The 13,995-nt window shown below is 47.3% G+C and overlaps 1 protein-coding gene across 2 annotated transcripts; it reads right to left on the bottom strand.

Moving 5' to 3' along the window:
* Nucleotides 1-2,889: 2,889 nt before the first annotated feature.
* Nucleotides 2,890-6,430, bottom strand: OST4 (oligosaccharyltransferase complex subunit 4, non-catalytic). 2 transcript variants are annotated; one of them, XM_056562984.1, is made up of 3 exons: nucleotides 6,274-6,430; nucleotides 3,691-3,808; nucleotides 2,890-3,001 (listed from the first exon to the last, which is right to left on the bottom strand). In XM_056562984.1, the coding sequence occupies exons 1-2, from the start codon at nucleotides 6,399-6,401 to the stop codon at nucleotides 3,694-3,696; spliced, it is 243 nt and encodes an 80-aa protein (XP_056418959.1). In that variant the 5' UTR covers nucleotides 6,402-6,430; the 3' UTR covers nucleotides 2,890-3,001; nucleotides 3,691-3,693. The 2 variants fall into 2 exon arrangements, with proteins under 2 accessions (XP_056418959.1, XP_056418960.1); XM_056562985.1 differs by lacking the exon at nucleotides 6,274-6,430 and adding an exon at nucleotides 5,699-5,840.
* Between the last annotated feature and the right edge of the window lie 7,565 nt (nucleotides 6,431-13,995).

Here is a 13,995-nt window from a genome sequence, read left to right as displayed (position 1 = left end):
TCTCGCTTGTACCGGATAGAAATATGGATTTTTGATTTTGTGATGTTTATTTTTCTCAATGTCCCTTGTTTGCTCTTCATTTTCCATGTTGAGATCCTCAAGTGCCTTTAGTGCCAACTGTTCAGAAAACATTAGTGTGGAATATGAGTTGCTGATTTGTTGATCCTGTGCCAAGATTGATTCATCCTCAGGATTATGAAAATGACGTTTGACTGTTAGATTCCGAACAAATTTATTGATTTCTGTTAGAGTGTGGAAAACATTGAAATTATTGGTGGGTGCAAAATTTAAACCAAGGGCTAATACTTCGATGTGTTCTGGGCTTAAATCCTTTGATGATAGGTTCAGGACGCTGCTTTTTTCACCCTGCTTCGGGTCTGTAACGTTTGTTCTGCGATTTCTTCTTCTATGTTTGCGTCCGGCCCGTCTGTTTTTTTCCTTTTTTGCCCTTCCAGTTTTTTGATTTGTGTTGATAGGGGACGTTTCTTTTAAATTGTGACGTGGAACTTTCTGATCCTGTACTTTCTGCATCATCTGTATCTACTTCTGTAGAACTGAAGGTTACTTTAGGATGATTACGCGGCTTCCTTTTGTATCCACCCCTTTTTAGGATAGATCTGGGAACATTCTAATTTTTTTCCCATTTGTGCCAATCATATACTTGATTTAACGTGTAATCCTTGGTGTCCCTTTTGTATTTGACTTTTTTCGTTTCCATGATAAAATTCTCAAGCTTCTCCACTCTATCATTAATTTTTTCCAGAAATAAATCATAGTCCGGTAAATTTTTGTATTTTTCCACTTCTTCTTTTGTTTTGTCTATGTCAATTTTCAAATCATCCAGTTTGATTGCTTCATATTTAGTGATGACATTAATAAGAGTTTTTGAACATACCGTGAGTGCCTGGTTCCACTCCTGCAACATCTCATCACAGTAAATTGTGGTTGGGATTTTTTTTACTCTTAATCCTCTCGGTATCATTTCTTGACTCAGATAATTGCTTAGAGTTGCTTGATCCCACCAAACTCTTGTTTCCTGTGAGAGTAACTTTTCCAAATCATGCAATAGTACTTTAAAATTCACCTCCGTTTGCTCCTGCTGTGCAGACGAGGAGAACAATTCAGCAGCTTTTTCTTTGCGATTGCGTTTGTTCTGCTGTCCCGTCGCCATATTATAGCAGTATGTGCTTTTTGCCTTGTTGGCTGGCAATAAGGAGGAGAGAAAATGGAGTGTTTATGCTGGCGTCTTCAGTGAGGTGTGGGGTGCTCTGATGTGTGGAGATTTGATGTGAGTGTGGTCTTCAGAGGGAGCTCGAAAGTCAGCCAAAATGCATGCCAAATGAATAAGAAATAAAGTTCTCTCAGCTCACCTCCTCCACGGTCTGCAAGGACCCGAGCCCGGCCAGGCTTGAGACTTGTAGGTAAATGAAGAAAAGTAGTCCAGCAGTCCCTTAAAACGTAGATCCTTTATTTCACTTTTCTTTAAAAGTACAGAGCACACACCATCCACCTTCACCTGGTCAGCAAACAACTCCTATGGACGCGTTTCGAACGCATGCGCGTTCTTGATCACCACACCACCTGTGTGTTCCTCACCTCCTAAATACCAAGTTCAAGAGGGAGGAGCACTTGCTTCAAGAAGACTTGTATAAAACACCATTCGTGTACTTTAAAACTTCTTACAAAAACAGGTAACTATTAAAACTTACTATTGCATGAAAAAAAAAAAATTTTTTTTTGGAAGAGACAGAGGAAAAGCTATATAACTACTATATACTGATCCCATAGATATAGCAGCAGTATACAGATAGAGCTGGAGGAGAGGTGTATAACTACTATATATACTGATCCCATAGAGATAGCAGCAGTATACAGATAGAGCTGGAGGGGTGGCGTGTAACTACTATATATCCTGATTCCATAGATAGCAGCAGTATACATATAGAGCTGGAGGGGATGTGTATAACTACTATATACTGATCCCATAGATATAGCAGCAGTATACAGATAGAGCTGGAGGAGAGGTGTATAACTACTATATATACTGATCCCATAGAGATAGAGCTGGAGGAGAGGTGTATAACTACTATATATACTGATCCCATAGAGATAGCAGCAGTATACAGATAGAGCTGGAGGGGTGGCGTGTAACTACTATATATCCTGATTCCATAGATAGCAGCAGTATACAGATAGAGCTGGAGGGGATGTGTATAACTACTATATACTGATCCCATAAATATAGCAGCAGTATACAGATAGAGCAGGAGGAGAGGTGTATAACTACTATATATCCTGATCCCATAGAGATAGCAGCAGTATACAGATAGAGCTGGAGGGGTGGTGTATAACTACTATATACTGATCCCATAGAAATAGCAGCAGTATACAGATAAAGCTGGAGGTGAAGTGTATAATTATTATTTATACACTTCCCCTCCAGCTCTATCTGTATACTGCTGCTATCTCAGGGACTTGCTGGAAGGTGTAGTTTTTCAGTGATTTTGCTGGTATGTGTAGTTCTGCAGGCACTGATATCTGGTGGTTTATGCACTGGATGGCGGTAGAGTTACAGATCCTGGTGCAGCAGGTCAGTCTCCTCCTCATACAGCACAGGCTGTTATTAAGAGCAGTGGTTCCCAAGCAGGGTGCCTCCAGCTGTTGCACAACTACAACTTTCAGCATACCCAGACAGCCTTTGGCTGTCCAGACATGCTGGGAGTTGTAGTAGTGCAACAGCTGAAGGCACCCTGGCTGGTAAACAGGCTGGAGGTGGCCGAGAAGTTGAGTCGATGAGATAGGACGACCCCTTTACAGCTCCGCCTCCCTGCAGACCCCTGTACCACGGAGAACGCGTCCCCCTCAATAAATAAAGATGGCGGCAGACGCTTCACGGACTCAACATCTGGACTTTATTCATCCACATTCATAAGAAAACATCAAACTTAGAAAATATCTGTACAGTATGGGGGGCGGAGCCACTGCTGGATCATCATGTGACCTGAGGATAAAAGGATACAGATGATAAAGTGTTAATCCAACACGTGATTATACCACCCCACCCCGACATGAGGATCTGCCCCAGAACTGCCCTCTGGAGGAGACAGGTGAGTATATGATCTTCAGTGCTGTCTCCCCTGCTGCAATCACTCCTAACCTGAGAAACCTGCTGAGCGACCAATACAGGGAGGGTTAATAGGAGTAAAAACCCCTATGGCATCAGTCACTCCCTACTGCACATCAGCCCCACCCCCACACTATTGCATCAGTCACCCCCTCCCTGGCTCCACCCCCCACTGCATCAGCCCCACCCCCACACTATTGCATCAGTCACCCCCTCCCTGGCTCCACCCCCCACTGCATCAGCCCCGCCCTCTCACTATGACATTGGTCAGCCCCTCTCCCAGCACTGCATAAGCCCCGCCCTCTCACTATAGCATTGGTCAGCCCCTCTCCCAGCCCCGCCCTCTTACCATAGCATTAACCAGCCCCTCCAAGCCCCGCCCCCACTGCATCAGCCCTGCCTTCTTACTATAGCATTAACCAGCCCCTCTCCCAGCCCCGCCCCCACTGCATCAGCCTCGTCCTCTCACTATGGTATTAGTCAGCCCCTATCCCAGCCCCGCCCTCTCACTATGGTATTGGTCAGCCCCTCTCCCCGCCCCCACTGTATAAGCCCCGCCCACTTACCACTCACTCCTGCTTCTTAGGATTATTGACTGCGACGTAATGATAAAGAACGACGAGGAGGAAGAGCGACACCCCCAGCATGTTAGCGAAGATCGCCAGCTGCACGTCCGTGATCATCCTGCAGGGGGAGACAAAGTACAGACAGGTAATACAGTATATACGGAGAGGAGTATACAGCGCCCCCCATAGACTTCACACTCTATATATCTACTGGTTTTCTGGGAAGGTGTTAACCCCTTCCTGCCCCAGGACATAAGCGTAAGTCCCAAATGCTGACATGTTTGCGCTGCAGGATCCGGTTGTCAATCACTGTCGGGGGGCGCTGCAGCTGCTGAGACCGTAATCAGGCAGCATTAACCCCATAAATACTGTGATCTGCCCTGACCACTGATGGGGACCCCCTGATGTGATTGTGGCACCCTGTTAGTTGCCATGGCAGCAGAAGTGCAGCCTGTGGGGTCCAGCCTTAGGCTGAGTGTCAGGTAACATTGTACTGCAGCTCAGTATACACAGCATAACAGGGAAAAAGGACAGACTAGAAAAATAAAAGGTTTTTAATGACTAAATAAAGTGCAAAAAAAATTAAATAAATGCCCCTTTAAAAAAAAAAAAAAAAAAAAATAATGTATTTTAGTTTTTTATGGCGCTCACTGTGCGGTAAAAATAATAAATAAATACAAAGTCAGAAATTTTCACATTTTTCACAATATTTTGGAGTTTTTCATTAAAAATTCAGCACGAATTAACAAAGATTTACCGCAAATATAAAGTAAAAAATCTCACGAAAAAAACAACCTCAGAATCGCGTTTCCGAGTAAAAGCCGAAAGTTATTACAACTTAAAGAGACTGCGGGCGCCGTTACGGTTACAATGACCCAATTTATAGGGGTTTTATTTTATTATAACTAAACGCCCCAAAATTACTATGTTTAAAATTGTCGTCTTCTGACCCCTATAACTTATTTTTATTTTTCCGTATACGGGGGCGGTATGAGGGTCATTTTTTGCGCCGTGGTCTGTAGTTTTTGTCGGTACCATTTTTTGTTTTGATCGGACTTTTTATACAATTTTTTAGGGTAAAGTGATAAAAGATGCGCAACTTTGGAATTTTTTTTTACGTGTACCCCAATGACCTGAGCTGCTGGGAATGTATCTAAGGGGTTAAAGGGGTACTCCGCCCCTAGATGTCTTATATCCAAAGGATCGGGGATAAGATGTCTGACCTCTGGGGGCCCCTGTGACCTCCCTGCTGCACGCGGCGTTCGTTTAGAGCGTCGGGAGCAGCTCCGGAGGCTTGTGATGTCACAGCCACGCCCCCTCAATGCAAGTCTCTCACCACTCACCCCCCCCCCCCCCCCGGGGCCCCGGCCCTCACCACTCACCCCCCCCCCCCGGCCCTCACCACTCACCCCCCCCCCCCCGGCCCTCACCACTCACCCCCCCCCCCCGGCCCTCACCACTCACCCCCCCCCCCCGGCCCTCACCACTCACCCCCCCCCCCGGCCCTCACCACTCACCCCCCCCCCCGGCCCTCACCACTCACCCCCCCCCCCCCCCCGGGGCCCCGGCCCTCACCACTCACCCCCCCCCCCCGGCCCTCACCACTCACCCCCCCCCCCCCCGGGGCCCCGGCCCTCACCACTCACCCCCCCCCCCCCCGGCCCTCACCACTCACCCCCCCCCCCCCCCCCCCCCCGGGGCCCCGGCCCTCACCACTCACCCCCCCCCCCCCCCCCCCCCGGCCCTCACCACTCAACCCCCCCCCCCCGGCCCTCACCACTCAACCCCCCCCCCCGGCCCTCACCACTCACCCCCCCCCCCCCCCCCCCCCCCCCCCCGGGGCCCCGGCCCTCACCACTCAACCCCCACCCCCCCCCCCGGCCCTCACCACTCACCCCCCCCCCCCCCCGGGGCCCCGGCCCTCACCACTCAACCCCCCCCCCCCCGGCCCTCACCGCTCACCCCCCCCCCCCGGGGCCCCGCACTCGTGCAGTGATACAGGACTCACAGGACTTCCCCAGCTTTCCAATGGCCAATATGTCTGCTGCACCGGACACATAATCACGTCAGGAGACTGGAAAAGCTGGATGAGCACTGCACTAGGACTCCTGAATGACAGAATAATAGAGCAACATCAGGTACTTCACATCATGTCTCCAATATGGCTGCTGCACCAGATGATCGCTTCAGGAGGCAGGGAAAGCTGGGTGGAAGACAGTACACAGTGCAGGGCTCACAGCACTCCCCCGTCACCCAGCTTTCCCAGTCTCCTGAAGTAATTATCAGTCTGGTTAAGCAGCCATACTGGAGCTCTTCAGGAAACTGGGAAAGCTGGATGGCATACATATGGTCTGCCACCCAGCTTTCCCAGTCTCCTGAAGCCCCTGCAGTGATCGGCTGCTCATCCTCACATAATAGGAGACATGAATAGACTTCTACAGAAGGGGGTCCCATCCAGGGTGACTCCAGCTGTTGCAAAACTACAACTCCCAGCATGCCCGGACAGCCAAAGGCTGTCCGGGCATGCTGGGAGTTGTAGTTTTGCAGCAGCTGCTGTAGAGGCCGCGTCCCCCCCCCCGGTACCTGTCAGTGTGGTCTCCGCTGCGTTCAGTCCGCACTCCCGGTGGACACGTCAACCGCTCAACTTCCGCTTCCGGTGCGCGGCCATTACTTCCGGTATAAACTCCGTCCGCATCTGCGCTTCGCGGCATGGAGCGCGCGGCTGCACACTGAACGCTGCTGATGTCGCCATCTGGCGGCCGTAGGTGGAAGTGCAGAACACGGCGGATAAAATGAAGAATGTAGGTGTCAGCGCGCCACCTGCCGCACAAGTCTATAACTGCAGAGTCTACCGGAGCCATCTAGTGGCCACATGTGGAAGCGCACTACATTTGTAACAATAAAAAGTTCTGACACTTTACACATGAAGTTTTCACGCTTGTTTTTTAATAAATTAAATAATTTTTTTTGTTTGTTTTGTCTCGTTTCTTTTTTGTTGTCATTTTGCACAATGATCTGTACGGCGCTTTTTTATTTTATTTTTTTCAGCCCATGTAATTTATTAATTCACTTTTATTATATGTATATGCTGATTGACTTTTTATGAGGCGAGAAAAAAAAAATAGATTTTTTTAATGCATTTCAAATTATTTTAATTTTTTTAAACTTTCTATACATTTAACCCTTTCATGAGCAAGCAATTGTTTTCATTTTTTATTTTTGTTGTTTATGTTTTTCCCCTCCTCACATTCCAAAAACCGTAACTTTTAAATTTTTCCAATAAAGTTGTATTAGGGCGTCTTGTTTATGGGACAAGTTGTACTTTTTCATTGTCACACTTTATTTTATCATATGATGCATAAAAGAGCCTGAGAAAAAAAAACTTGGATATTTTTTGTTTTATGGTATGAAAAAAATATAAAAAATGTAAAAGCAAAAGACAATAGTCCTCAGTGTACAGAGCCCTGCTTGTCCTCAGTGTACAGAGCCCTGCTTGTCCTCAGTGTACAGAGCCCCGCTTGTCCTCAGTGTACAGAGCCCCGCTTGTCCTCAGTGTACAGAGCCCCGCTTGTCCTCAGTGTACGGAGCCCTGCTTGTCCTCACTGTACGGAGCCCCGCTTGTCCTCACTGTACAGAGCCCTGCTTGTCCTCAGTGTACAGAGCCCTGCTTGTCCTCAGTGTACAGAGCCCCGCTTGTCCTCAGTGTACAGAGCCCTACTTGTCCTTAGTGTACAGAGCCCCGATTGTCCTCAGTGTACAGAGCCCCGCTTGTCCTCACTGTATGGAGCCCCGCTTGTCCTCAGTGTACAGAGCCCCGCTTGTCCTCAGTGTACAGAGCCCCGCTTGTCCTCAGTGTACAGAGCCCCGCTTGTCCTCAGTGTACAGAGCCCCGCTTGTCCTCAGTGTACAGAGCCCCGCTTGTCCTCAGTGTACAGAGCCCCGCTTGTCCTCAGTGTACAGAGCCCCGCTTGCCCTCAGTGTACAGAACCTTGCTTGTCCTCAGTGTACAGAGCCCCGCTTGTCCTCAGTGTACAGAGCCCCGCTTGTCCTCAGTGTACAGAGCCCCGCTTGTCCTCAGTGTACGGAGCCCCGCTTGTCCTCACTGTACGGAGCCCTGCTTGTCCTCAGTGTACAGAGCCCCGCTTGTCCTCAGTGTACAGAGCCCCGCTTGTCCTCAGTGTACAGAGCCCCGCTTGTCCTCAGTGTACAGAGCCCCGCTTGTCCTCAGTGTACAGAGCCCCGCTTGTCCTCAGTGTACAGAGCCCCGCTTGCCCTCAGTGTACAGAACCCCGCTTGTCCTCAGTGTACAGAGCCCCGCTTGTCCTCAGTGTACAGAGCCTTGCTTGTCCTCAGTGTACAGAGCCCCGCTTGTCCTCAGTGTACAGAGCCCCGCTTGTCCTCAGTGTACAGAGCCCTGCTTGTCCTCACTGTACGGAGCCCCGCTTGTCCTCAGTGTACAGAGCCCCGCTTGTCCTCAGTGTACAGAGCCCCGCTTGTCCTCAGTGTACAGAGCCCTGCTTGTCCTCAGTGTACAGAGCCCTGCTTGTCCTCAGTGTACAGAGCCCTGCTTGTCCTCAGTGTACAGAGCCCTGCTTGTCCTCAATGTACAGAGCCCTGCTTGTCCTCAATGTACAGAGCCCCCCTTGTCCTCAGTGTACAGAGCCCCACTTGTCCTCAGTGTAGAGAGCCCCGCTTGTCCTCAGTGTACAAAGCCCTGCTTGTCCTCAGTGTAGAGAGCCCCGCTTGTCCTCAGTGTACAGAGCCCTGCTTGTCCTCAGTGGACAGAGCCCCACTTGTCCTCAGTGTACAGAGCCCTGCTTGTCCTCAGTGTACAGAGCCCTGCTTGTCCTCAGTGTACAGAGCCCCACTTGTCCTCAGTGTACAGAGCCCCACTTGTCCTCAGTGTACAGAGCCCTACTTGTTCTTAGTGTACAGATAAACTTTTGGAGATAGAAATGAACACTTGCCGTATTTGTTTAAAAGTCAGACTGCTTCTATCCCTGGCTATCTAGAGTCACATGACATAGTTATGCACTGTGAAAGGAAGAAATATAAAGCAATTCTAGAAGCTAATGATTTGTTGGCTGCTGCCCAAGCTTGGTATCATTCCTCATGTTCCATAACAAAAGGAAAATATATAGAGATGGAATGTAGAGAAGAGTAATACCGCAGCTGTCGGCTGTGTTCCCGTGGTGGTCAGTAAAACCTGCCCTCAGTAAAAGACTGTTAGAGACTGTTTCCTGTTCCTGGCCTGTAAATGCTCCACCAGGTATTGTCTCAGCCCCTCCGTATACTGGAAAAATAGAAGCCCCCCCCAAAAAAAAATTCACCCACCCTACGGTATTCTATTCAACCTCCGTATAGTGGTGGCCATGTTACTACAGTAACCTCCTGTACTGGCAGCCATATTGGATGCCCAGGAAGTGTGGCAAAATCCATTTCCTGTGCTGTCAGCCATTTTGGTTCAACAAATCTACTTATTCTGTGTGACGAGCCGTCATGCAGTATACCCAAACAGAACTTGGCCGTTGCTGGAAGGTTTCCAAATGAAACTTCCTCTAGTGCTGAAGCACTTGATCTCTTTCCAGGTGTGACCCAGGACGGGAGTTACTTTGTACGTAATGACCAGATCACTGGCCTATACCAAAATCAAACCCGCACACTCCGGGATCAGCCCTCATCGGAAAGCTCTGGATTTCATTCTGCTAATAATTTCTGTGCCTCACCAAGAAGTCAGACCTCTGCACCCAGTGAAGACAGTCATCCAGACCGAAATGAACTCCAGGAACAGTTTAACTCTCCTACCAATGATCATCATCTCCAGTCCCCAGGAAAGAGACCACTTTCACCTGTTAATACAATCACACCTACTGGGGTGCAATTTCATGACCCTCCCAATACCTCCAACAGTAACATGTACCAAACCATTATAGCAGATATGGTGCCTGAATCTTTTCAACTGGCCCTTGGAACAAAGATCTGGAATAACACCCTACTCCGGATTGGCATGGGTTCCATGGAAACCCAGTGAGTGCAAGCTATAGTTAACCCTGCAAATCCATATCTTAAGTATAATGATGGCCTTGCTGCTGCCTTAGTGCAGGCAGAGGGGAATAGTATACAGCAGGACTCTGATCGGTTGATAATACAACAACAATGGCCCATTTCAACCTCCCAACTGGCCATTACAGGTGCTGGGACACTGCCCTGCCACATGATAATACATGTTGTTGGTCCCAGATATTCCTCTGCCCAACATGATGCCTGCATAAGGCAGCTTCAGTCCACAATGGACCACATTCTTGATTTAGCTGGAGAGAAAGAAATTTCCTCCCTGGCCATTCCACCCATCAGTTCTGGTCTCTTCGGATTTCCTCTTGATATCTTTGCCAATGTAATAGTGTCCAGTATTGAGAATCACAAGCCAATACCAACATTGCAAGAAATCAGGCTTATCTCTAAAACATATGAAACAGTCCAAGCTCTGGTGGATGCTGCCAACTTATTCAATCAACTTAACCTCTTGGGTAAACACCCAATGTCACGTGATGATTCAGATAACCGGCAACATGGATTCCCCAGATCCGCGCCATCTAAACTTTTGCCCAAACAGACTGAGGATTCCAGAGATCTCCTGCATAGTTTTTGTGAATCCAGTCCGCGGCAAACTATGCCAATACCACTTACCTATAGTGGTGGAAATAAAGGGTCTTTATAAATATGTTCCGTTTACCTTGGTACAAGTAAATAATCTTGTAGCCCAACTACCTGACCCAGAGAAACAGCCAAAGCCGTTCTACAGAAGAATTAAGCAAATCCAACAGACCTATTCATCAGTATGGAAGTGTGGTGGCTGAATTGGGATAAAGCCTTGTGGGGTGTAGGGTAGTTAGGGTGTTTCTGTTCAGGATAATAAAGGGCGCTGTTAACCCTTGTCACTCATGACGCCAGGGTGAGGGTTAAATACTGTCGTTCTTGATAGGCCTATTGTCCCCCTTCCCAAGAGCAATAGGTGATGCAGAAATATAGGATCGTCCACAACCGCTGTTAACTGAAAACTTGCAGGAACTTTTGCTGAAGAATTTCTGTACATGCAGCAATAGTAACAGTCCAGATAACAGTCTCTATAGATATAGCTGAGCAGCGATTGACAGTCGGTTGGGGTCAGATAAGCTCAGTTTAGCTTCTTAGGGATTTTGTAGCAGAGATCCGCTGGATTTAGGGGAGTATTTAGGTCCAGTGATCTTGCGGTGAGTAGCAGTGAATTGCTTAGTCTATCCGCTATGTTAGAGGCCGAGGCCACAAGGCTTTGGCCTAGTAAATCGTCTTGTAAGCTGCGGAGGTCCTACCTCTTCCAAAGTCAACAACCCAAGAGAGATGCTGCTTGCTTGGCAGCACAGGAACAAGAGAGAGATTAATGGCTGCAGCTCCCTTATATGGGCAGGGGCCGGCCGTTTTGGATTGGTCCGTAACAACTGTTACTCACCGTTACAGTGCATTGTGGGTGAACACGTCATGGGAACCTCCAAAGGTCCTGTAGCAAAACCATAGAGTTCAAACCTAATCACGTGACCCGCAGGTCCTGCTACGCTTGAATAGGTAGGCAATTAAATATATACATATTTATATACTTATACTTATATTTATATTGATAAGAACTTCCATGCAGTTATGGACTAACTACAGAAGAGGGACCCCAACGTCCTGGGGACCTCTATAAAGGTAACGTATACAATATGGTACCGGGACATCACAAAACCCCATACTTAACCCCTTAAGGACCAATACAAATAAACCTGTACGCCCCTGAAAGACCAGGCCTGTTTTTTCACATCGGGGATGTCTGTCTTTATTAGAGAATAACTTTGGTAATGTTTTGCCAATCACGATAATTCTGACATTGTTTTTTTTGTCACAAGTCGTCCTTCATGTACATAGTAAAAGTAAGCCGATATCATTTGTATTTTTTTTTACAATGCAAAAAATCATGAAATTTTTACAAGAAATTAAGATTTTTTGCTATTTTACCACTAATAGGTTACATATATTTATACATACTGACCAAATAGTTTATGATACTTATACTTTCAGATGTCTACTTTATTTTGACGTAATTTTTTTGTTTTTAATTAAGATTTTAAATTAGTTAGAAGCCGAACAATTTAACTTGAAATTTAGAAAATTTGAAAAGTACATATTTTTTTATGTGCTATGCAAGGTTTTCAGAAATTTGAAGGTGGTAGAACATAGGAACACCCCCCAAATGACCCCATTTTAAAAACTAGAACCCTCAAGGTATTCGCTAGGGGGTACAGTGAGTATTTTAACACCATAGTTTTTTGGCAGGAATTATTACAAAGTCAGTGTTAAAAATTCAAATGCATCATTTGTGGGACATATTTTTTGTACATCACTTCTGATATTGAAAGAAATGCCCCTATATTTTATTTAGCTGCTTTTCCCATGTTTGGAAATACCCCCGCTTTGGCCATATATGGTTCCTTGGCCACGTGGTAGGACTCAGAAGGAGAGGAGCGCCATTTGGCTTTCAGGGCAGAACAGTACCCCCACCCCCACAAGTGACCCCATTTATATACCGCACCCCTACAAGTTATTGGCTGGACCAGGGACCTCTCTGATTGGTCCTTGGTCGGCTAGCAGTATAACGCGTCTGTCTGTGACAGTTAAGGCTCCTGATGGATATATCCGCCATGTTGTGGGAATAAGCACCCGCTCATGGCGAATATATCCATCACTGCTGCGGTTGGGTAGCTCAGTGTGTCCGCTCATGACTGCTGGCGGGAAATCCACCGCTATGAGTGGACACACAAAGCTACCCAGCCGCAGCAGGGAGCTCAACACCGTGACTGCTGCATAATGTGTAGGATCACATGGTGGACATCCGCAGCATATTACATGCTGCGGATATCCGCCAATGCGATCCTACACATTATACATTTTTTTTTATTAGATTAATTTAATAAATGTACTTTTTTTTCACTTTTATTAAATTTTTATGTATTTTTACACTTTTATTTTATTTTTTTATTTTTTACACTTTTTAATGCTTTGGAATACTTAGTATTTCAAAGCATTGCAGTTATATGCTGCCTGCCAGTTTTCACTAGCAGGCAGCATATCAGGACGTGCCTCTGGCACATCCTACAGGCAATACTCAGGGCAGACCTGGGGTCTTTGTAGGACCCCCGGCTGCCCAGGTATGCAGTAGCACCTCGCGATGCTCCGGGGTGCTGCAGGAGAGACAGAGGGAGCCCCCTCCCTCTGTCAGAACTCCTTACAGCGCTTCTGACCGCGGCTGTAAGGGTTAAACTATCGGGAGTGAAGTGAACTTCACTCCCGGCAGTGCGGCAGGCCCCGGCCAGCCGCGGCCACACACAGCACCCCGCGATCGCGATGCGGGGTGCTTCAGGGGTGACAGAGGGAGCTCCCTCCCTCTGTCATAACACTTATAGCCCGCGGTCACTTCCGACCGCGACTGTAAGGGTTAAAACTGCCGGGACCGAAGTTTACTTTGGTCCCGGCAGTGCAGCAGGGTCCCGGCTGTGTGATACAGCAGAGTCCCTGCCGCGATCTCGTGGGTGCACTGGGCAGCACCCACGAGAATAATGGACTTGTATAGACGTCCAACCTGGACGTCTATACTCGTCCATGGTCGTTATCGGGTTAAAATAAGTCGACCCCGACGCCTGTCCCCTAAGGCAGAGGAACTAGGACTAGAACAGGATTATACATATATATAATTTTTTTTACATCCTGACAAAACCTAAGTAAACATTAAACACATTCACATTCTCTGGATACTCCTACTAGTATCTTGAATAGACAATATTGAAGCTATCTAGACATTAAGAAGCTATCTAGATAATGATGAAGCTATCTAACCTTTAGTTTCTAGCTCCTTAGACATTTATTACAGCTCTCTATAACATTTATGAGGCTAACTATACATTAGTACAGCTCTCTATAACCTTTATTCTCAAGCTGTCTAAACATTTTGAAATCTCACCACATTTCTTCTATTTGCCACGATGAGTCACCTGTTAGTACACAGAAGGGTATATTGGCTTGACCGAGGCTCTCTACCAATAAGGATGGCTACTAGGGTCTATCGCCTACAAGCTACTTACCCCTAGAACACAACAGTATAACCTACCTAGGTTACCTTTAGAAATACGTGCCTAATATCAAGCTCGCAAGAGCACCTACTGGCCAGGTAGAGCATCTCACACACGTAATACAGAGAAAAGAAATATGAGTGTACCTAACAGTGGCCGGAATTGAGTA

This window comes from Hyla sarda, chromosome 3 (assembly GCF_029499605.1).
Source record: "Hyla sarda isolate aHylSar1 chromosome 3, aHylSar1.hap1, whole genome shotgun sequence".
Lineage (NCBI taxonomy): Eukaryota > Metazoa > Chordata > Amphibia > Anura > Hylidae > Hyla > Hyla sarda.
The sequence above is the reverse complement of the archived record's forward strand: the minus strand, read 5'-3'. Positions and strand labels throughout refer to the sequence as shown.